This window comes from Scyliorhinus torazame, chromosome 3 (genome assembly GCF_047496885.1).
Source record: "Scyliorhinus torazame isolate Kashiwa2021f chromosome 3, sScyTor2.1, whole genome shotgun sequence".
In the NCBI taxonomy this organism is placed as follows: domain Eukaryota; kingdom Metazoa; phylum Chordata; class Chondrichthyes; order Carcharhiniformes; family Scyliorhinidae; genus Scyliorhinus; species Scyliorhinus torazame.
Window position 1 is genome coordinate 61,629,503 of NC_092709.1, and position 23,175 is coordinate 61,652,677.

The following is a 23,175-nucleotide window of genomic DNA, read 5'->3' on the forward strand; positions in this document are numbered from 1 at the left end:
GGAACACAGAGATGGCGGAGGCATTGAACCAATATTTTGCCTCTGTCTCACGGTAGAGGATAATAGAAAATTTCCAAAAACTGCAGGTAATGCAGAGGAACTTGGTGCAATAACCATTACTAGGGAGAAGGCATTGAATAAACTAATGAGATTAAAGATAGATAGGTCTCTGGGATCTGATGGCCTGCACCTTAGGGTATTAAAGGAGGTGGCAGCAGAGATAGTGAATGCATTGGTTATATTTCAAAATTCCCTGGATTCTGGAAAGGTCCCAGTGGATTGGAAACATGCTAATGTGATGTCCCTATTCAAAAACGAAGACGGGGAAAAAGTAGGAAACCACAGACCGGTTAGCTTGATCTTTTGTGGTGGGGAAATTGCTGGAATCAATCATTAAGGAAGAGATGACCCAACATTTGGAAAGACAAAGCAAATCCACCTTTGTCAGCATTGTTATATGAAGGGTAAGTAATGCTTGACAAACTTGCTCGAGTTCTTTGAGGATGTAACCAATAATGTGGATAATGGGCAACCTGTGGATGTGGTATATCTACACTTCCAGAAAGCTTTTGACAAGGTGCCACATAAAAGACTGATCCAGACGGTGAGATCGCAGGGGATTGGGGCAGAATACTAGATTGGATTGAGGATTGGTTGACTGACAGAAAGCAGAGTGCTGAAACAAATAGGTCCTTCTCTGACTGGCGGAGTGCCAGAGGTCAGTCCTCGGATCGCAATTGTTTACAATAGATATAAATGATCTGCAAGCAGGGACACATCACCCAAGTGGCTAACATTACAGGATGTGTTTTAGCAGCTATTGGGTATCATCACTGAGCCAGATCGTCCTCTCACATGAATATAACACATGCAAACCTTCCATCAAGAGTCAATGGCTAACATTAAGAATCATAGAATTTACAGTGCAGAAGGAGGCCATTCAGCCTATCGAGTCTGCACCGGCCTTTGGAAAGAGCACCCCAACCAAGCCCCAAGAAGAAACAATCAAAGTCATTTTTCTGCACACAAGTGTTAAGGAGAGGATGGTACAAAATATCCAGCGAAAGCAGTTTAGATGGGGTCAGGTGACCAACTTGGGCCAGAGCTCCCTGCCTGTGAGGCTACTAGTCAGATAATAAAAAAGGAGACTGAGACAACACAGTTCAGCAAGACAATAATACTGGTTCCACAAGCCAGGGGCCCATGTCAAGTGAATTCCACCTCTCCACATTGTCTTTGGCAAATGATATGTATCCCTTGGCAGGGTCCCCAAAAGTGTTAAATCTCTCAACCACTAAGAATTGAAAGAAAATTATGGGGCCTTTTGTCTTAGCAGATAAGCTGATAATGCTAAGTTATGAAAAGCAATTAATTATTTTTGTCATGTTAAGTTTGTGTTCTCTAATTACTGTCTCATCAACCACTGGAGACAATTCATCACTATTTCTATCACAACCCTGTGATGATAGGTAGACTATCATCCGTACATAGTATGATTAGATCATCATCATCTGCATGTGTAATATAAGTTACATGTTTTACTGTTGTAGTTCTAGCATCCGACCAGCAGGTGGGGAAAGTATGCAGGCACGGGACCCGGATGCACACGTGTTCCTTCAGAAGGTGTTTGTTAGGAGTAGATAGCAGTCACATATTAGAGTAGCTCTGTAGATCTTAGTGTAAGTTAGTGTGAGACATTTATTTCCAATTGTATTCTTCTTAGACATTTTAGTTATCCGTTAGTGTAGTGTTATAATAAATAACTTTGTTTATAAAACAAAGTCTAATGTTCTTTGTTCACAAGGCAATATCGAGATTCCACATCAGCCAATCAAAGAACATTACAAGCCCTTCGCAATTTTAAAAGACCATATCAGATAGGCCTTTAACATTCACTGCCTAATGAAAAAAGTTCCGAATTCCAAAGTGTCTATTCATAAGCACACTAGAGAATCTTCAGTAAGTTCCCATTCAACATTTACTGATGTTAAAGTGGGCAGTTAGTTGTGCCTAGATTCTTGTTTAATGCTGGTAACAGATCCCGAAGCAAACAATGAGACAATTTACTCAACAATGGATTGAAGATGTTTGGTCACTGGGCCTAGACATGACTCATCGCCACTGAATATTACAGAATTTTCATAAAGGTCCAAAACAATCACAATTAAACTTATGTATGATATTCATAATTTAACATCAAAAATTGCCCTACTACAATCATCATCTTATTTCAAACAAGCTCAAAATACTCTCCAGTTACAATCCAAGCTTGAAAGGATAACATCTATATTTATGATACTGCTGGGCATTTTCACAGTTTAAGAGGAGTAACATGAACATTTCACACACCCACTGTTGTACTTTACTAAAACTCTTGCAAATATATATCTGGTAAATACTGAAGCGTTTGAACTGTTCTGTTTTCTCTTATTTATTCTGCAAAGGATATCCTTAAAAGGGCACTTCAAAAGATGAAAGAACCTTGCAATTTCACTGTGTGACATTTTCAAATGAATCTTACGTGCACGATTATTCTGGCACATTGATAAGCCTGAATTAATCAGCACTTGAAGTTAGACATCAATCTCTGTCACTGTGTCACAACCGAAGAAAGCAGAGCAAACGCAAAAAAAGCACAGAATATGTTGTTGTGGCAGCTACCTCATGTATCATCTTGTGGGCCCATCAACAATGTAATTTACTAGCTGAGAGAATCTGAACCTAATAGTATGAAACAACAGCATAACACTTTGTAAACATGTCAAGATGTCAGTCTAATGAATTAATACATATTGGATTTTAAATTATCAGCATTATAAACATCTTTACATTTTATGTCAATGGTATTGTTCCATGAGTTTTAAACAAAAGTTAAATAAATAGGGGTGCCTCATTATGAAGCGCATTATTATTCTCAACTAAACGGAATCAATCAAATAAAGCTGGCCTTTCAACATTAATAGTTTTCCGGCTTGTTTCACAATACATTCTATTCTATTTTGATATCAAAACCAAAATCTGTGTACAAAACTGTTACAACTAACCAACAAATCAATTGTGCAACATTGCTCTACGTTTTTGCACAAGGTGATATAATAAGCAGGAAAAATGAACAAACTTGTGACACTTTCCATGTTCTCCGGATACCCCAAGGCATTTAACAGTCTGATTTTTCTCTTTAAAATGTTGTTTCATTAAAATTTTCAATTTGTACAAAAATTAAGACAAAAGAGGAAAGAAAGCCATAAGTATTAATGTACAACAGGCACAGTACAAAACAGGAGTCATTGCAGACATGAAACAAATAAGACCAGATAAATTAGGGACCAAATCCCCAAGTGTTCCCTCCATGGATTCAAGACCTGTCTGCACCACAACAGGATACTGGCATCAGCACAGATCATCATACCCATAGCTTCAAAACAAAAAATAACAGGGAAGAAAAACATCCCGAGAACCCCAGAGCTAAGGGGTAAATGCCCTAACACTCACAGCCCAAATAAACCCCTCCTCAGGTCCAAGCCAGAACAGTTAGTCATTATATAACTGCAAGACTACAAGAGGACCATGCACCACAAGCCCAAGAAAATCTCAGACCTCAAATTTCAACCCAGGGCCTCCCATGGAAAATGTGAAGAGAGCCAGAACAAAGAGCCAGAAACAAGAACCCGAGCTACCATACCCCCATCTCAGAGTCCCAGATTAAAGGACAGAGCAGGCTACCAGACCACCAGCAGCGAAACATCCCCAAAGAGGATAACAGGATATCATGGAGCCCAAGGCCGAGAGGATATAGTCAGGTCTGGATCAAAAAGAAGGTGGCAAACCTCACTCCAGGGAGAGGAGGCTGTCAGGGCAACCCCAAAACAGGGAACCGTCCTGGGAGGGAGAGCTAGCCGACCCCCCCTCCCCCACAGAACCAATGAACCCACTCAACAATTGGGACCACTCAAAAGAGTTAGGGTCATCTAAAGATAACAAAAGTTTGTACCCGAGTGTCCATAACACTGAGACCCTCCATCTAATATTACCGCTATTAACTCAGAAGAAAATCAAATGCTAAGAGAAGGACACATCGGAAGCAACGCCCCGAAGTCTCTCTGAAGAAAGAAAAAGGATAAAGAGAAAGAACAAGAACTACAAGGACCAATCACTCGGATAACAAGACTTCTCAGACCACCGCCTGAAATGTTACAACTAGACGAGAACCAACAGACGAGGGTCCCTCCGACTCCGAAGATGAGAAGAAATAGGATAACCATTGGGCACAAAATCATCATCCATCCGGTTGTGAATCCAACCACAATGGACTCCTCACGGGCACTCCAGCAATAAGTGCCCCCATCCAAAAGCGCAACAGGATACTGACCGCAGGGCCGAGCCAGGCCTCTAGCCCAACTCCGCCATATGTAAAACGCAGGAGAACTAAGGTATTCACAGTACCCCAACCCTTACGTCCTTCAGAGGATCAGCCAACACAGTCCCATACAGGACACAGCACTTCTCCCACCCTCACATCAAATAAGAAGGAATGTACCACTGAGTCCCTAGCCACGGGGAACCCAACCAGCCACAGAAAATTACTACCAAATAAAGGATGCTCATGACCACTCTCATTCTCAGTAAAGCTCCAACAGTCATGAAACAGTTAGAGGGAAACACGTATCAGGAGAAAAGGCTGACTCAACCCAAAAGAAGAGTCAAACAAATCCCAGTCACCAAATGAGTATTTTCATCATTGGACATACATTCAACTGCTTAACTGAGTAGGAACCTAATGCAATCTCTAAAGTGGCGCACGTGAAACTGGACCCGGGCCCTCGGGAGGCCAGATTCGGGGTGTCAGACAAGCCGGGGGTTGGAAACTGGCGCTGAGGCAGATGTCATAGCCTTGTTGGTCGCCCGAAGGCGGATCCTGTTAGGGTGGAGATCAACCTCTCCACCCTGTGTCCTGGCGTGGCGAGGGGACCTGCTGGAATTCTTAACGCTTGAAAAGGTCAAATTTGAACTGAGGGGTAGGCTGGAGGGGTTCTACAAATCATGGGCGTTATTCATTATGCACTTTCGAGAACTGGATCACATTGAAAATTAAGGGGGTTCGGGGCTGGGAGGGTTGGGGGGAGGGGGACTGCGTGTGTTAATGGTGACTATGGGTGATTCCTGATTGTCATTTGTTTATGTTAACATGTGGGCCAATGTCTGGGGTTTGGTGGGAGGATAGGATCGTTGTTATTGATATGGTGATTGACATTACATTCGTTACTGATTATTGTTTATTATTGGGTGTAAATTTGGGAGAAAATGTGAAAAAGAATAAAAAAATATTTTTTTTAAAAAGAAGTCATGGGGTCAGAGGAAACGCAGATCGAGGAGCTGAAACACAATTGGGAAGAGGAGTTAGGAGGAGAGATAGAAGATGGTCTCTGGGCGGTTGAGTAGAGTCAACGCGTCCACAGCATGCGCCAGGCTCAACCTGATACAATTTAAGGTCGTTCACTGGGCACACACAACAGTGGCCTGGATGAGCAGGTTCTTTGGGATAGAAGACAGGTGTGCAAGGTGTGGGGAGGACCAGCAAACCATGTTAATATGTTCTGGGCATGCCCGAAGCTGAAGGGATTCTGGCAGGGGTTTGTGGATGTCATGTCCAAGGTGTTAATAAGGGTGGCGCCGAGTCCAGAGGTGGCGATTTTCGGAGTGTCGGAAGATCCGGGAATCCAGGAAGAGAAAGAGGCAGATGTTCTGGCCTTTGCCTCCTTGATAGCTGGGAGAAGGATACCATTAGCTTGAAGGGACTCAAAGCCCCCGAAGTCAGAGCCCTGGCTCACTGACATGGCTAGCTTTCTCTGTCTGGAGAAAATCAAGTTCGCCCTGAGGGGGTCAATGTCAGGGTTCGTCCGGAGGTGGCAGCCGTTCGCTGACAACTTTAGAGAAAATTAACTTTTGGGGGGGGGGTTAGATTAGATTAGTGTGCAAGAAAGGTGAGGGAGGGAGACGGCCTGTGCACTATGTTTATATTTGTATGTACACTGTTCTGTTATTGTTACAAAACCACACATGCCTCAATAAAATGTGTTTTTTTTTTTTAAACTAAAAATTGATGTGCCGGTGGGATATCTCAGTTAAAGTGAATAATGTGCTGTATTCATCTCATGGGAAACTACATTTAAGAAATTGATTTGTGACAACTTCCGTAATGTCACTAGTTACCACAACATCTTTTCTTAAAAAGAAACTCCTTCCAAAATAAACATGGACAATTTCTTAAAAGGAGCACACTAGGCAAGTGAAAAATTAACAATAGGTGAGTTTTAACAGTGTACTATTACCTCTGATTCATACAACAAAGACATCAGAACAGTTGAATTCCCCAGTTTCAAAAATTAAATACTGCTTTATCCTGCACACATTAACAGCACAATCGGTTGTCTGTAGCTAGAATTTTAGCCTTGCTTCTTTTTAAAAATGTCTTTACGATAGACGATTATATCTTCTAGTTCATACAAAAAGATTCAAATACACAACTAATTTACATATTTGGCTACCTACCAAGGATAACCACGCTACTCAAATATAATTTCTCCCAATATTCCAGTACATCCCTCCTATTCCTCCCAAAGTCAGCATCACAAAAGCACCAACATTTTCCCATCTGCACCATTCCTGGTCAACAATCTCTTAATTCATGTCTCTTTGTTTTGCAACTCTGCTCAAAAACATTTCTTGGAAGGTTAACCAAGCAGCATCATTAACGTCCATACACATAACCATGGGCCGAGCCTTTTTGGCAGAGGAGGAAAATGGGAAATAAAAACGGAAAATGTTGAAACAACTCAGCAGGACTGGCAGCATCTGTGGAGAAAGAAACTGTTTTTGTTTCATAAATTGTGTACCCAATTCATTTTTTCCAATGAAGGGGCAATTTAGCGTGACCAATCCACCTACCCTGCACATCTTTTAAGTTGTGAGGGCGAAACCCACGCAAACACGGGGAGAATGTGGAAACTCCACACGGACAGTGACCCAGAGCCGGGTTCGAACTTGGGACCTCGGCGCCATGAGGCAGCAATGCTAACCATTGCGCCACCGTGCTGCCCTTAAAGAAACAGAGTTAACGTTTTGAGTCCAATATGACTCTTCTTCAGAACTGAGGAAAATGAGGACTGGGGAATAACACAAAAACAAAACGCGACTGTTCCATACTTTATTTTGTATATCACACTACTTGAAAGCAACACTCCTAAGAAGTAGTACTCTTCAAGACAAACCCAATCTGTAACAAAGAAAAGTTTAATTTGACGTATGACTCAGAAATCTCAATTAGCAAGGATGATTTTGGTGTCAGGGTAATGAATGATCAAAAATGGTTTCTCATCAACTGTTCGAGAGCATGGTCGAATAATATATCTTTTTATTACCTCTGTCTATCTGCCCATGGTCCATAGTTGAAATCTGTTCCTTTACCACAAACAATATCCAGTCCCCAACATGGTGGTAAGTCTTGTAATTTTGTACTTTCACTGCCTGGACTCTCTTCAGCATTTTCATCTGTTTCTTCAGGTACAATGCCTGCACAAAATAATAATCATTAAAACCATATATACCCATGTCCTGTAATAGTAAACAGATAAAAAGTACAATATACCATTTGAATCCTAAAATTGTACAGCAGCGACGACTTAGTCTATTCTGCCAGCCGTTTGAACGAACAATCCAATTAGTCCCATTGCCCTGCTCTTCAGCCCAACCTTGAAAATTTACCATTAAAAGTTCAGTAAAATACAAGATTCAAAGATTCGTACAGATACAAAATTAAATGCAAGACAAGTCTTGAAAAAAAGGAGGCTCTCTACTAGACAAAAAAGTCATTCTTTTCTTTGAGGGAGATGCTTTAATTAGTTATTGCTGGAAAAAAAAGACAGCAAAAAGAACTTTAAACAAGGTTTTTTTGCAGGGTGGCCAAGGGAGGGAGGGATGGTTAAGATAAGTGGTTTGTTCCAACGCCATCGTGAGATTTATTTTGGACTTTCCCACCGGTCTTATGTAGGGTCACATGACCCTCAGCTTTACTGACACAAGCCAGAGCTAGCACTTGCTCGCTCCAGCTCCCTAACCCACCTTCTTGCTGCCAACCCTCCAACCTGGGGCCTCTACCTGGGGAAACAGTTTAACAGAGAATGTAAAAGTCAACCATATTTGGACACAGGTACTCGGATTCAAATTCAAATTTTTGTTCAAGTAAAATAAAAGTTTTTTAACCTCTGAACTGATTTTCCACATTGGAAAAGTAACACTGCCAAAATAAGTTATGCAGTGAGCACGTGCTAACTCTGGCTTGTGTCAGTAAAGCAGATTTGTATTTGCTATGATCCGAATTGTGAGAGGAAGCCTAGACAAGAGAGGAAGAAGCTGTGTGAAGGAAGCCTGAGGACTAGAGAGGAAAAAGATGAAGATTTTGTCACAGAAGTATGTGCATTAGTAATAAAAATGTGTTTTTAACGATTGTTTGTGTCTTATGGCTCTTGAACGTCTGAAGATTTTCTACGGGAAGGCAGTCACTGGACTAGCACGCCAGAGACCCAGGGTAATACTCTGGGGTCCCCGGTTCAGATCCCACCATGGCAGGTGATGAAATTTGAATTCAATTTTTTTTTTTTAAACTGGAATTAAAAGTCTAATGATGACAATGAAATCATTGTCGATTGTTGAAAAGACCCATCTGGTTCACTACTGTCCTTTAGGGAAGGAAATCTGCCATTCTTAGCACCAGATCCACAGCAATGTGAATGACTCTTAAATGCCCTGGAATGGTCTCAGTCCAAGGGCAATTAGGAATGGGAAACAAATGCTGGCCCAGCCAGCAACGCCCATCCGGTAAATTAAAAAAGAACTATAACTTATAGTTAACTATAACTTATAAGTTAGCGTCATTTGCAACTTTTCAAATTTGTACTTATAATTGCGGAGCCCAAACCACTAATAGTATAAAAGTAAATAGTGGACAATGATCCCAGCACTGATCACTGTGGAACATTAGTTCCCATCTTCTGCCACCCTGAGTAAATTACCTTTCAGCCCTACTCCTCTAGTTTCCTGATGTGTAAGAGACTTGCTCTCAGTTCTATTCTTGCCCCTATTCCATATGCTCGAGTCTACTATGCCGGGCATTGTCAAACTCGGGTGGGTCGCGGACGGGTGTCGGGGGGTCGCGGAGCCGTCCGTCACGACGTTCCCCATCGCTCAAATCCGCAGGCAACAGCCGCAGCAACTGGCTTTTAATAATGCCGGCTGCAAGCAGCCTGCAAAATGGCCAGGAACAGATTTTAAAAATTTGACCGCACTGCGCGTGCGTGCCCGATCATCGGTGCGCATGCGCAAAACTATGCGCATGCACACCGATGATCGGGCACGCATGTGTAATGCGGCCGCATTTTTTTTTATATGGTCGCAGTCTTCGGGACCATTGGGGCCAAAACCATTTCCTCCATTTCTGTCAGCAACAAACAAGGTAAGAGAAAATGGTGGGTCACGCAGGTCGGCCGGCCTGAGTCGCGAAGGTTGGCCGGTTGGTAAAAATGGGTCCCCGGGGCTTCCGGTTGTGGCTATGCAGAGCTAAGTCGCACGTTCCGCAGCTCCCACTTGGAACGGACTTTTGGGCTCTTTTCAGGGCCCCCAAACGGCATTTTGTCGACAATTCCCGGTGTGGGAAGAAGATTGCAATATTCCCCCGACAGTGTATGGCTTGGACCAGGAACGGGGCGACTAAAAAAGTGGTGGTGAACCCAAAGAAAGTGCGAGGGAAGAAGAGCAAGTTGGCGGCGGACGGGGACCAGGCAGCGTGGATGCAGTGGGCGCAGGAGGCTATCCAGCGCTGCTTCAGGGAGATCAAAGCGGACCTGCTGGAGCCGATGAAGGCTTCTATCGACAAGCTGCTGGAGACCCAGACGGCGGCGATCCGCGAGGTCCGACAAAAGATCTCCGACAACGAGGACGAGATCTTAGGCCTTGCGGTAAAGGTGGAGGCGCACGAGGCGCTCCACAAGAAATGGCAGGCACGGTTCGAGGAAATGGAGAATCGGTCGACCCGGAAGAATTTGCTGATCTTGGGCCTCCCGGAGGGGCTGGAGGGGTCGGACGTGGGGGCCTATGTGGTCACCATGTTAATCTCGCTGATGGGAGCGGGGTCCTTCCAGGGGCCCCTGGAGCTGGAAGGGGCCCATAGAGTGCTGGCGAGGAGGCCCAAGGCTAACGAGCCGCCATGGGCGGTTTCATCGGTTCGCTGATCGGGAGTGCGTGCTCAAGTGGGTCAAGAAAGAGAGGAACAGCAGGTGGGAAAGCGCGGAGGTTCAAATATATCAGGACTGGAGTGCGGAGGTGGCGAAGATAAGGGCCGGGTACAACCGGACGAAGGCGGTGCTGCACAGGAAGGGGATGAAGTTTGGCATGCTGCAGCCGGCACGACTGTGGGTCACCTACAAGGACCGGCACCATTATTTTGAGTCGCCGGAGGAGGCGTGGGTCTTTGTTCAGGCCAAGAAACTGAGGGTCGGGATGGGTGGCCGGGGATTGCTCTTTGTGTGTTACATTCTGAGGGGGGGGTTCTCTGCTCTTGTTTCTTTTTGGTTCGGTGTGGGTGGTTAGGGTGGGTTGGGCACTGTTTTGGTTGGGTCTGCCGGGTGGGCTCTTGGAGGGGGGTAAGTAAATGGAGTAGGGGTGGATGGCCGGTAGGGGGGGATGGGGCCCTGCGGGGGAGGGGGAGGCTCGAGTCGGGGTGAGGGGACTGGGCCTGTACAAGGAGCTGCGTCAGAGGTGGTGGGGCCGGGAAGGTGGAAAGCGCAGACTTTTTCCCGTGCTGAAGGCTGGAGGGGGCGGGGCCCGGGAAGCGAGGGTTGTTTCCTGTGCTTGGGATGAAAGGGGGAGGCAGAGAGCCTGCTGATGGGTAATGGAGGAGGAGGGTATGTCCCACAATGGGAGGAGTTGAAGGAGAGGCGGGAGATTTGCAAGGCCGGGGGCTAGGGAATTTTCATTCTTCTCGCATGTTCATAAGGCTTATTCCCGGATTGACTTTTTTATTATGAGTAGGGCGCTGATAGCGAGAGTAAAGGATACCGAGTACTCGGCGATAGCCATTTCGGATCACGCCCCGCATTGGGTAGACCTAGAGTTAGGGTAGGAGAGGGACCAGCGCCCGTTGTGACGCTTGGAGGTGGGGCTGTTGGCGGACGAGGAAGTGAGTCAGCGGGTCCGAGGAAGCATAGAGAGATACCTGGACGCCAACGATAACGGGGAGGTCCAAGTGGGGATGATATGGGAGGCGCTGAAGGCGGTGATTAGGGGAGAGCTGATCTCCATTAGGGCCCACAAGGAGAGGAGAGAGCAGAGGAGAGGGAGAGGCTGGTGGGGGAGATGGTGAGGGTAGACAGGAGGTATGCGGAGGTGCCTGAGATGGGACTGTTGAGGGAGAGGCGTAGCCTCCAGGCCGAATTCGACCTGTTGACCACCAGGAAGGCGGAGGGGCAGTGGAGGAAGGCCCAGGGGGCGATTTATGAGTATGGGGAAAAGGAAAGTCGGATGCTGGCGCGGGATGGGCCGCTTTCTGGACCAATTGAGGTTTCCGAAGGTGGAGGAGGGACTGGTGGCGGGATTGGGGGCCCCGATTGGGCTGGAGGAGCTGGCCAAAGGGATAGGGAGCATGCACACGGGGAAGGCACCGCGGCCGGACGGTTTCCCGGTCGAATTCTACAAAAAATATGTGGACCGGTTGGGCCCGTTGCTAGTTAGGACCTTCAATGAGGCAAGGGAGGGGGGGGCCTTGCCCCCGACGATGTCCTGGGCACTGATCTCCTTGATCCTGAAGCAGGACAAGGATCCCCTGCAGTGTGAGTCTTACAGGCCGATTTTGTTGTTAAACATAGATGCCACGGTGCTGGCGAAGGTCTTAGCCACGAGAATTGAGGATTGTGTGCCGCAGGTGATCCACGAAGACCAGACGGGGTTCGTGAAGGGGAGGCAGTTGAACGCGAATGTGCGGAGGCTCCTGAACGTTATTATGATGCCGGCGAGGGAGGGGGAGGCAGAGATAGTGGTGCGATGGACGCTGAGAAGGCCTTCGATAGGGTAGAGTGGGGGTACTTGTGGGAGGTGCTGAAGAGGTTCGGGTTTGGGGAGGGGTTTGTCAGGTGGGTTAGGCTGTTGTATGAGGTCCCGATGGCGAGTGTGGCCACGAACAAGAGGAGATCGGAGTACTTTCGGTTGCCTCGAGGGACGAGGCAGGGGTGTCCCCTGTCCCCCCTGCTCTTCGCACTGGCGATTGAACTCCTGGCTATGGCACTGAGGGAGTCGAGGAACTGGAGGTGGGTGGTGCAGGTGGGGAGGAGCATAAGGTGTCGCTCTATGCGGACGACTTGCTGCTATATGTGGTGGACCCGGTGGGGGGAATGCCGGAGGTAATGAGGATCCTCAGGGAGGTCGGGGATTTCTCAGGGTACAAGTTCAACATGGGGAAGAGCGAGTTGTTCGTGGTTCACCCAGGGGCCCAGGAGAGGGGGATTGGTGAGCTCCCACTAAAAAGGGCGGAGAGGAGCTTCAGGTATTTGGGGGTCCAGGTGGCCAGGATAGGGGGGCCCTGCATAGACGTAACTTTACAAGGCTGGTGGAGCAAATGGAGGAGGAGTTCAAGAGGTGGGACGCGTTGCCGCTGTCCCTGGCGGGTAGGGTGCAGTCAGTTAAGATGACGGTGCTCCCAAGGTTTTTGTTCCTGTTCCAGTGCCTCCCCATTCTTATCCCGAAGGCCTTCTTTAGGCAGGTCAACAGGAGCATAACTGGGTTTGTGTGGGCGCGAGGGACTCCGAGGGTAAGAAGGGTGTTCCTGGAGCGGAGTAGGGATGGGGGGGGGCTGGCACTGCCCAACCTCTGTGGGTACTTCTGGGGCCGCCAATGTGGCGATGGTGCGCAAGTGGTGATGGAGGGGGAGGGGGCTGCATGGAAGAGGCTGGAGATGGCGTCTTGTGAGGGTGCGAGTCTGGAGACGCTGACAACGGAGCCGCTGCCACTCCCTCCAATGAGGTATACCACGAGCCCGGTAGTGGCAGCTACCCTCAAAATCTGGGGGCAGTGGAGGCGGCACAGGGGGGAAAGTGGGGGCCTCGGTGTGGACCCCAATACGGGGGAACCACCGGTTTGTCCCAGGGAGAATAGATGGAGGGTTTTCGGGGTGGCACAGGGCAGGGATAAGAAGGTTGGGGGACCTGTTTGTGGATGGGAAGTTCACGAGCCTGGGTGAGCTGGAGGAGAAGTATGGGCTCCTCCTGGGGAACACCTTTAGGTATTTACAGGTAAGGGCGTTTGCCAGGCGGCAAGTGGTGGAATTCCCGCGGCTGCTGCCACGCACAGTAGAGGACAGGGTGCTCTCAGGGGGGGGGGGGGGGTTGGAGAGGGGAAGATCTCGGCAACGTACTAGGTGATGCAGGAGGAGGAGGAGGCCTCGGTGGTGGAATTGAAAGGTAAGTGGGAGGAGGAGTTGGGAGAGGAGATCGAAGAGGGGACGTGGGCAGATGCCCTTGGGAGGGTGAACTCTTCCTCTTATGCGCGAGGCTTAGCCTCATACAGTTTAAGGTGCTGCACAGGGCACACATGACCGGGACAAGGATGAGCCGGTTCTTTGGGGGTGAGGACAGGTGTGTTAGGTGCTCAGGGAGCCCAGCAAATCACACCCATATGTTCTGGGCATGCCCAGTGCTGGAGGAATTTTGGAAGGGCGTAGCAAGGATGCTGTCGGGGGTGATAGGATCCAGGGTCAAACCGGGCTGGGGGCTCGCAATATTTGGGGTTGCAGGGGAGCCGGGAGTGCAGGAGGCGAAAGAGGCCGGTATTCTGGCCTTTGCGTCCCTGGTAGCCCGGCGAAGGATTCTTCTTCAGTGAAAGGATGCGAGGCCCCCAAGCGTGGAATCCTGGATCAACGATATGGGGGATTTATTAAATTGGAGAGGGTGAAATTCGCCTTAAGGGGATCGGTATAAGGGTTCTTCAGGCGGTGGCAACCGTTCTTGGACTTCCTGGCAGAACGGTCGACAATGGTCAGCAGCAGCAGCAACCCGGGGGGGTGGGGGGGGTTCTATTTTATTTTTGTTTGTTTACAATGGGGGATCTGAGGGGGTGTATATATTTGCTATGTTTGCTTTGTGTTAATTTGGGGTGTTAATTTATTATTTATGTATCGGGGGGAAGGGGGGCACGGGGGGTTGTTTTATTTTGTTCTGTATTTAATTCTATTGGGGTTCCTTTTTCATTTTGTTGTTGATATTTTGCGAAAACCTCAATAAAAATTTTTTTTTTTTTTAAAAAGAAAGGGGTTCCCGGAAAAAAAGTTTGAAAAACACTGTACTATACAATACCTTTATCAATGAGTTTTTGAAAATTCAAATGCATTACATCTACTGCATTATCCTTTTATACACCTTGTTATTTCTTCAAAGGATGCAATGAGGTTGATTATGTACCGTCTTCCTTTTTGAAATCTGTGCTGACTACTGTATTTTAATTTTACGAGGTTTTTCTGTTATACCTTTAGAGTAAAAATTCCATTAACGTTTCTACCACATTCCATTATCTTTACTGCCATAATTTGTACATATCAGAACTTAAAAGTATAAACAAGGAGTAAGAAAGTAACTCTTAAGGAAGACAGCAACAAAATGTAAGAGGTTAATAAATTTGCAAAGTGGATGCGTAAATGGCAAATTAGTTTCAATATAAAAGCAAGTGTGAGACAGCATATTTTGATAAGAGAAATAAAGAGATCACATACTCCTTAAAATAAGAGTCAGCATGGGGTTCAGACAACAAAAAAATAATCATTTAAACTAGCAGTGCAGATTAACAAGGTCATAAAAATATTAAATCAAGCACTAAGGTTCATTTCTAGTGGACTGCATTTGAAAGACATAAAAGCTATGTTAAACCTATGTAGAACCTTGGTTAGACCACACTTAGACCACAAGAGTAATGTGCACAATACTAGTCTACATAATAAAAAAATAATAGAGACACATTTATAAATGTGAGACCAGAAATATCAGGGAAGACTGAACAACCTGGGATCTATGCTCTACAGAAGAGTTGATTGAGGAATACCCTAAATAGTGTTCTTCAAAATTATGTTGGCATTTGATAGGGTAGATGCAGCAAGGTCATTTGTGCTGGTGGGAGGTTTCAAATCCAGCGTCATAAAAAACAGACACAAATAAATCTAATAAGGAATTCAGGAGAAATTTATTTACCAAGAGATTAGTTAGAATGTGGAATTTGCTACCACATGGAATTGTTAAGATGAACAACATACATGTCTTGGCTTGAGATGTGCGTTAAGAGAGAAAGAACCGGTGGGTTACGCTGATAAGTTTAGAAGAAAAAGGAAAAGAGGTTCATTGGAGCATAATCACAGGCATAGGTTAGTTCCTGTATCATGAGGTCTATGCAAACAAAATATAAACATTAATTCTGTAGCAGCAATATTTTCAACAAGCTATTAAGTGATAGATGCTTTCGACCAACCTATGAATGATGATGGAAGTGCAGCATTTAAAGTAGGGTATCGTCAAATGGGGCACATTTGCTGTTGGATTAAGAAGGCAATTCTTGAGAAGCCCGTTCTGACACAAGTGCCACATGAAGCTACCAGGTGTTGTTCTACGTTGCTTTTTTTCGGCAAATGGCATCTGCTGCCAAGCCGCTGTAGCCATTGGTGATCATGCTCGTTCACACCAGACCACAGAAGGCGTTTCTATTTTCCTCTGCTGTCACCTAATGGCTCCGAAGTGCGATAATCGATGTCCAGGGCCCTTACATCACATTTGCAAACATCTTTGAAGCGGAGCTTTGGGCATCCTACTGATCATCTGGCTCCAGTTACCTCACCATGCAGAATATGCTTGATCGTTTTCCATCTTGAGGTCGTGCCTGAGCCAATGAAGCTGCCATGTTATGGACACCATGCTTATCTGCTCATTGGGAACTCCAAGTCCTATCAGTCTTCAGAGTTTCAACACAGGTGGGAACGGGCAGCACGTGCGCAGTTCTGTATCCAGGCCAAGGACCAGCTCTGTGCGCCAGATGTAGAGTGCCATGACCAGCAAATATCCCAGGTGGGGGACACAAGCGAAGGGACAGGGAGAGGTCGCCAAGAAGTGTCCCAGACAAGGCAAAAGGGAGGGAGACAGAGAACAGTTCCAAAAAGACCCAGACAAGAGACAAAGATAAGAATCAGAAACAGGTCCCAGATAAATTCAGTTAAAAGAGAATCAGATAAATAGACTCCAAGTTAACAGGGCCGCTGAGGCAAAGGGACCCCTTTGGAGCAGTAGCGTTCTGCTCGGCACAGACTAAAATCTGAAGTTGAGTCTGTAATTTGATGCTTGGGTATATACTTGGAAATCCAGACAAATGGAATCTCAAAAGACAAGACTGAAACCCTTTGAGGTGGGCCACAGTTGATGCTATTGAGTCTGGTAATAGAAGTGAGCTCAGGAGTAGCCCTAAAGATTCAAGAAGGCTGCGGAAGGTTGGTGACTCCATTTTGCGGGCCGCTGGAGCAAAGGTACCCCTTTGGAGCAATAGTATGCTGCTTGGCATGGCCCAAGAACTGATACAGTGCTTGTGAGTTAATATTTGAATGTACTTGGTAATCTAGGGGAACAGAATCCCAGAAGATAATGTTGAAACCCTGTGTCATGGGCCCTCATTAAAGCCATCTAAGCTGGAGCAACCTTTGGAGATAAATCTAAAGTGAGATTTTTGAAGGTGAAGATTGGTAATCCTTGTGTAAGAGACGCAGAGTTTTGATGAGATTGTTAGCCTATTGTCTGGTTGGGTTGCTCAGAAATCCATGTAATCTGTTCTAATTGCATCAGTCATTCTTTGTGTAGTGTGTTGTGGTGTGTGGTTTGCCTCTTAATTCACAAGTACCTCATACTTACCCTCAAGACAGATATTGTAAATTGTTTTATCTTTCTGACCTTATATGGTAACATTTATTTTTGGTTGTACAAAACCTGTGACTTTATGGCTTTCTTTAAAACTTGTGGCTTTATTCTATTATCAAGTGTCCTGAATCTCAAACTTGCCAACTTTAAACAAAATGTTATTGGCCCCTAACCAGATCTCACTAACAACTTGTGGGTATGGCTAAGGGGCATAACAGCCATTCCGTCACTTACATTGGATCAGAGTGAGATTGTTAGCCCTGTCAAAGGAATTCTGGGACTCCTTTCCTAACAGCACTGTCGGTGATCCTACAACACATGGACTGCAGCGATTCAAGGAGGTGTCACACCACCACCTTCTCAAGGGCAATTAGTGATGTGTAATGAATGCTGACCTATCCAGGAATGCTCATTTCCCATGAACAAAATTTTTTTTTTTTTTTTAATTGTCCATGTTTCACAGTCATACAACAAGGTATAAACCACCAGCTTGGTCCCAAGAGTCAGTTTTGGTGTTATTCGAGGCTTCATGAATCGGCCAATAGCTGCTTTCCCTGTGGGTATATCAAGTTCTACACCGAGGGATATATTGTCTGTCACCATAGACCATTCGTCACTATGAAAGATCCTACATCAAGTGAGAAATGAGACCATTAATTTATATCCTTTATAGTGCAATCATATTCAAGGAGTTTAATGTGTAGATTTAAATTGACTTTTAGTCTGATAAAGTTTATGAAAATACATAGGAATAAGGAGCAGAAGTAGGCAATTTAGTCCTTCAAGCCTGCTCAGCCATTCAATCAGATAATGGCTGATCTCTTCCTGGTCTCAAATCCACCTGCCTGTCTGTTCCCCATATCCCTTTAACCTGTTTTTTTTAAAAAATCAGAAATATATCTATCTCCTTCTTGAATCCATTTAATGATTCAGACTCCACCGTACTATGGGGCAGCGAGTTCCACAAATTCACCACCCTCTGCGAGAAGTCGTTGCTTAGTTTTACAATGAATAAAAGAAATAGCAATTGTAGAGAAGAGAAATAGCAATTGTAGAGAAATTATCCACACGTGGAGTTTTGCTGAAAAAAAGTTGGGTTCAGTGTGTAAATAAATAAACCTCCCCAAAATAATAGAAGCTTTCTGATCTGTATAACTCAAAAATTCTATTAGGAAAGATGCAGTAGCTTCAATAATAATAATAATCTTTATTAGTGTCCCAAGTAGGCTTACATTAACACTGTAATGAAGTTACCGTGAAAATCCACTAGTCGCCACACTACGGCGCCTGTTCGGGTATACTGAGGGGAATTCAGAATGTTCAATGTACCTAAGGAACACGTCTTTCGGGATTTTGTGGGAGGAAACCAGAGCACCCGGAGGAAACCCACGCAGACTTGGGTAGAACATGCAGACTCCGCACAGACAGTGACCCAAGCCGGGAATCGAACCCGGGTTCATGCCCCTATGTATATGTTGTACATTGTATATGTTGTGTTGCCCTATTATGTATTTTCTTTTATTCCCTTTTCTTCCCATGTATTTAATGATCTGTTGAGCTGCTCGCAGAAAAATACTTTTCACTGTACCTCGGTATACGTGACAATAAACAAATCCAATCCAATGAAGCAACAGTGCTAACCACGGTGCTAGCATTGATTTAGCATCAAAACAAAACCCGTACAATAAGAATGTCGGCATATATACATAGTAGAGGCCCGTCAAAACTCATACCTTAGCATGATTCAGAAGAGGAAGGGAAGAAAATAGAGAACAAATTAGAAACAAAAATAACAGCCTTCAACTGAAATCCAAAAGTGAATGACCGGGAAAAATCAAGTTCAAAGCATAGTACAAGAGAAAAATACACACAGACCTGGTTCATCCATGTAGTAATAGATATCAACATCATTTGATTGCATTACAACAAAACCCTCTCCCATCAAACGAGGTGGCCTAAAGGGGAGAAAAATAAAATGAAAACTCAAATTAGATGAATGCCGTTGCTATTGTAAAACAAATGCTATGAACTACAATGTGCTGTTCTAAATATTTTGTACTGTAATTACTCAATTCATTATTTATCGTTGCAATTGGCAGAGTTACTTTTCTATGTTGACACTTTCTGTTTAGTTTCATTCCAGCTGCACCAGCACCTTTGATCGTTTGACTTTTCCTTATTGTGTGTTTCTCATGTTTTGATTGTGCCTACTACACCCCTCAGTTTTTCACTCCACACCATTTACAAATAACCTTGTCCTCTCTACAAAATTGCATTATCATGCTGTTAATCCAATAATTGGTGTAACTACTAATGTTGCTCATCTAACCCCTTCTGCAATCTTAATTGAAGTTCCAAAAGCACATGGTCTTTGTAACCTCTTGTTACAGGGGTAGGAGGAGCCAACGGAAAATTGAGTGTATATAAATGGCCATTTATCTTCATATTACAATATCTAAAGTGCAGAAAAAAATTCATGGATTTATTTTAAAGAGTTACAGAGTAATTGAGGAGAATAGCATAAACGCATTTCAGGAGGCGGCATAGTGGCACAGTGGTTGGCTGTCCGTGGGGAGTTTGCACATTCTTCCAGCGTCTGCGTGGGTCTCTCCCCCGCAACCCAAAGATGTGCAGGGTGGTGGCTTGGCCACGCTAAATTGCCTTAATTGGGAAAGAAACATTTTTAAATTAAATAAACACATTTAATGGAAAGTTAGATAAGCATGAGGGAGAAACAAAATGGAAGGAAATCCTGATAGTTTCAGCTAAAGTGGGTTTAAGGAGGCTCGTTTGGGGTGCAAACATCAGCATAGATAGGTGGGCCAAATGTCCTGTTTCTGTGCTTTATATTCTATGTAAATCGACATACATTATACATATGTGTTTCATTTATAGTAGTAAGGAAGCCTTTAAACCAAATATTGGATGTGTATTAATTTAGTAGCACCAAAATTCTTAATTAGCTATTAAATTATAGAAGTTTTCACAGGTTTCTGGGACAGGTATGATCCTCTTAAGATAAAGAATTTAACATTTTATTATAATTGGCACAAATATTTTATGCCAGATCAAATATATAAATAAAATTTCAACTTTAGTAACTAATGTTGCGCAACCTAGAAGTGGACATGTGTTGTAGAGTTTTATCCCTCTAACATCAAATTCTTTGTGATATTACGAATCAGAATTCTTGTCCTCAACCGAATACTCCATTATCGCCACTGGAGCAGAACGTCATGATCCACGCGAGGACAGTTCACTGCACAAAATAAAAACTACCCTTAATTCTTACTAACCTTCAACTCTAGAGCATCAAACAAGACAAAATAAGATGTGATCAATCCAAGTGACAAATTACATCCAAGTACTCTAATAAAATAAAGATCGTTAGGCTGTACATTCTTTTTCTTCTGACATGCTCTTGGCAATGCTATATTACTCTCAAACACTTATAATTCTGAATCTGAATATTTTGAGAACTATAAAATTGAATTCATACTCAGCCTTTTGCAATTAAATATTAATACTGCAAGGATTATGAGCTCTGAAATTCATTATATTTAATAACAGAACAATTTCTTCATACTCATCGTTTTGCAGGGAAACATGTCTTGGACTAGGAACCAGCATGACTCTAACGTTTTCCAATTTTCCCTTCACAATGTGCATAAATTGGTCAAGGTGGCTAGAAGGTGGCTTTGTAGTATACGTCAGGAAAGCATCGTCAAAATTTATGCAGAGCGTCTGAGGCAAAAAGCGATTTCCAAATGCTAAACGACCCTAGTAGCAAAATATTACATTAGTACAGCTGAACAAATGAGGTGTGATCTGCAATGCTTTTCACAATGCTTTCAGTGCCGCATTGAAATACAAACATGCAAGATAATCAGAAAGCAAGAAAACTAAATTGCCAATCTCTCAGTTTCTCAAACATGAACAATAAGTTTAACATTATTGCTGTTTCTCAAACATGAACAATAAGTTTAACATTATTGCTGTACACAATATAGTATATATGGGAAAAAAACTGCATCAGAGTTAAAAAGGAAAGATAACTTTTATTGGTATTTGTATTTGGCAAAGTTTCCCCACTCCATACTTTAAGAAGGACGTGAAGGCTTTAGACAAGGTGCACGAAAACTTACAAGAATGTTTCAGGGATGTAAGACTCCAATTAGATGGATAGATTTACAAAGCTGAGGTTGTTCTCCTTCAAGAAGACGGGGGAAATTTTACAGAGTTTTTTCAAAGTCATGGGTCTAGGCAGAGTAGATGGGGAGAAACTGTTCTCATTGGCAGAAGGGTCGAGAACCAGAGGACACAGATACAAAGTGATTAGAAAAAGAACCAAAGGCAACATGAGGAAAAGCAGACTTGATTTTGCTAACTAATATTTAGTAGTTCATCAAATGCCTTTAGGAGGTCCGTGCACACAATATCAGTGGTGCTGCCCTCATCCACCCACTGTTAACTCAACAAAAATGAAGTTAGTCAAACACAATATTTCCTCATCAAGTCCAAATTGGCTCCAGTTGTTATAGGTATTAATTTTCTCCCGGAATACTGTTCCTAAAGATTTCCCACCACCAACATTAAACTGGCTGGCCTATAATTGCCAGGTTTATTCTCATTCCCTTTTATGACAAGGGTGTAAAATTCCCAATTCTCTAGTCCCCTGACTCCACCCCTATATCTGAGGAGGATTGGCAGTTGTGGCCAGTAATTGTGCAATTCCTATTCTTATTTCCCTCAGTAAATCGAACAAATAATGGGCAGAATTCTCCATTCCAGCGGCTAAGTTACAGCGCCAATGGAGAATCCGCAGTGGTTCACGATGGGCACAAACGCCTCACCGATTCTGGTACCGGTGAGGGGCTAGCACCGGCGCCATGCGGATCATGCGGAAAACGACTGGAAAAATCAGCGGGTCCCGGGCCGCGCATGCGCAGGGCTGATGGCTTGCACTGGTCGCGCCAGAAAACATGGCGCAGGCCGTGCTGGAACCCTAACCCGCCTACCCCAAGCACACAGCCCCCACCCCCCTGTCCACCCCCCACCACTCCCCCCAGTTCGAGCAGAAGCTCCCAGCCAGCGACACGGATTCTGGAAATGTGTGGTGGCACTGTACACTGTCTGTAGCCGGCACGCCGGGTTCCCGACTGCTAGGAGCACACGTGGTCCACGCTGTCGGGAACTCGGCCCATCAGGGGTGGAGAATTGCGGCTGGGCTGACGTGTCAATGGTGTTGCAACTGCGCGTTGCACGCGTCCTGATGACGCTGACTCGAAGGGGGCAGAGCATCACGAACCGGTGCCAAACCGCCTGCCCCGAATCCGGCATTGGAAGCCATTCTACGACTGATTGCCAATCCCGATTTTGGCGTCGGGCCACGGAGAATTCCACCCAGTGTATTTGTAGAGGAGCTCTGAAAATTATTTTTTCAAAAAATAAACGAATGGTGCAGTTGACACTGATAATAAACTGAATTGCCCTTCTCTTTAAATGTTGTTCTGAAGCTAACGACAAAGCAATAGGCAATCATTAATGAGTACTTTAAAATATAAAGTCTTCACAAAGCAGAGCGACGATGCAGACATCCTAAATAATGAGTAGTATGAAATATTAGATACAATAAGCATAATGAGAGGGGAAGTATTGGAGGGACTGACATCCTTGAAGGTGGATAAATCACCACGGTTGGATGGACTGTATCCCAGGCTGTTAAAAGAAGCCAAAGAGGAAATACCGAATGCCCTAAGGATCATTTTCAATCCTCACTAGATACAGGCAAGACACCAGAAGATTAGAGGTCTGCAAACATTGTACCATTATTTAAAAAGAATGCGAGGGATAATTATAGACCTGTCAATCTGGCTTTGGATCTGGGAAATTTATGATAATCAATTCTGAGCGCCAGGATAAGCTGTCACTTAGAAAGACACAGTCTAATCAGAAAGGTTTTGTTAAGAGAAAGTCGTATCTTACTAACTTAATTGATTTTTTTTCGAGGAAGTAATGAAGAGCATTGATGAGTGTGGAGCAGTGGGTGATGCCTATATGAATTTTATTAAGGCACTTGACAAGGTCCCAAATGGCAGCCTGGTCAGAAAGATGAAAGTCGTCACATGAGTGACATTTAAGGGGCATCTTGACAAATACATGAATAGGATGGGAATAGAGGGATACGGACCCAGGA

General features: G+C 44.6%; 1 protein-coding gene across 10 annotated transcripts in view; it reads right to left on the reverse strand.

The window, feature by feature from the left end:
* Positions 1 to 23,175, reverse strand: part of kiaa1109 (KIAA1109 ortholog) — a 626,997-nt gene that overhangs the window by 507,232 nt on the left and 96,590 nt on the right. For all 10 annotated transcript variants that reach the window (XM_072495716.1, XM_072495713.1, XM_072495719.1 and 7 more), the window contains exons 9-11: positions 20,566 to 20,759; positions 18,855 to 18,934; positions 7,419 to 7,569 (exon numbers count right to left, since the gene is read on the reverse strand). In XM_072495716.1, the coding sequence (XP_072351817.1) occupies positions 7,419 to 7,569; positions 18,855 to 18,934; positions 20,566 to 20,759 (425 nt within the window). The remainder of the gene's footprint in view (positions 1 to 7,418; positions 7,570 to 18,854; positions 18,935 to 20,565; positions 20,760 to 23,175) is intronic.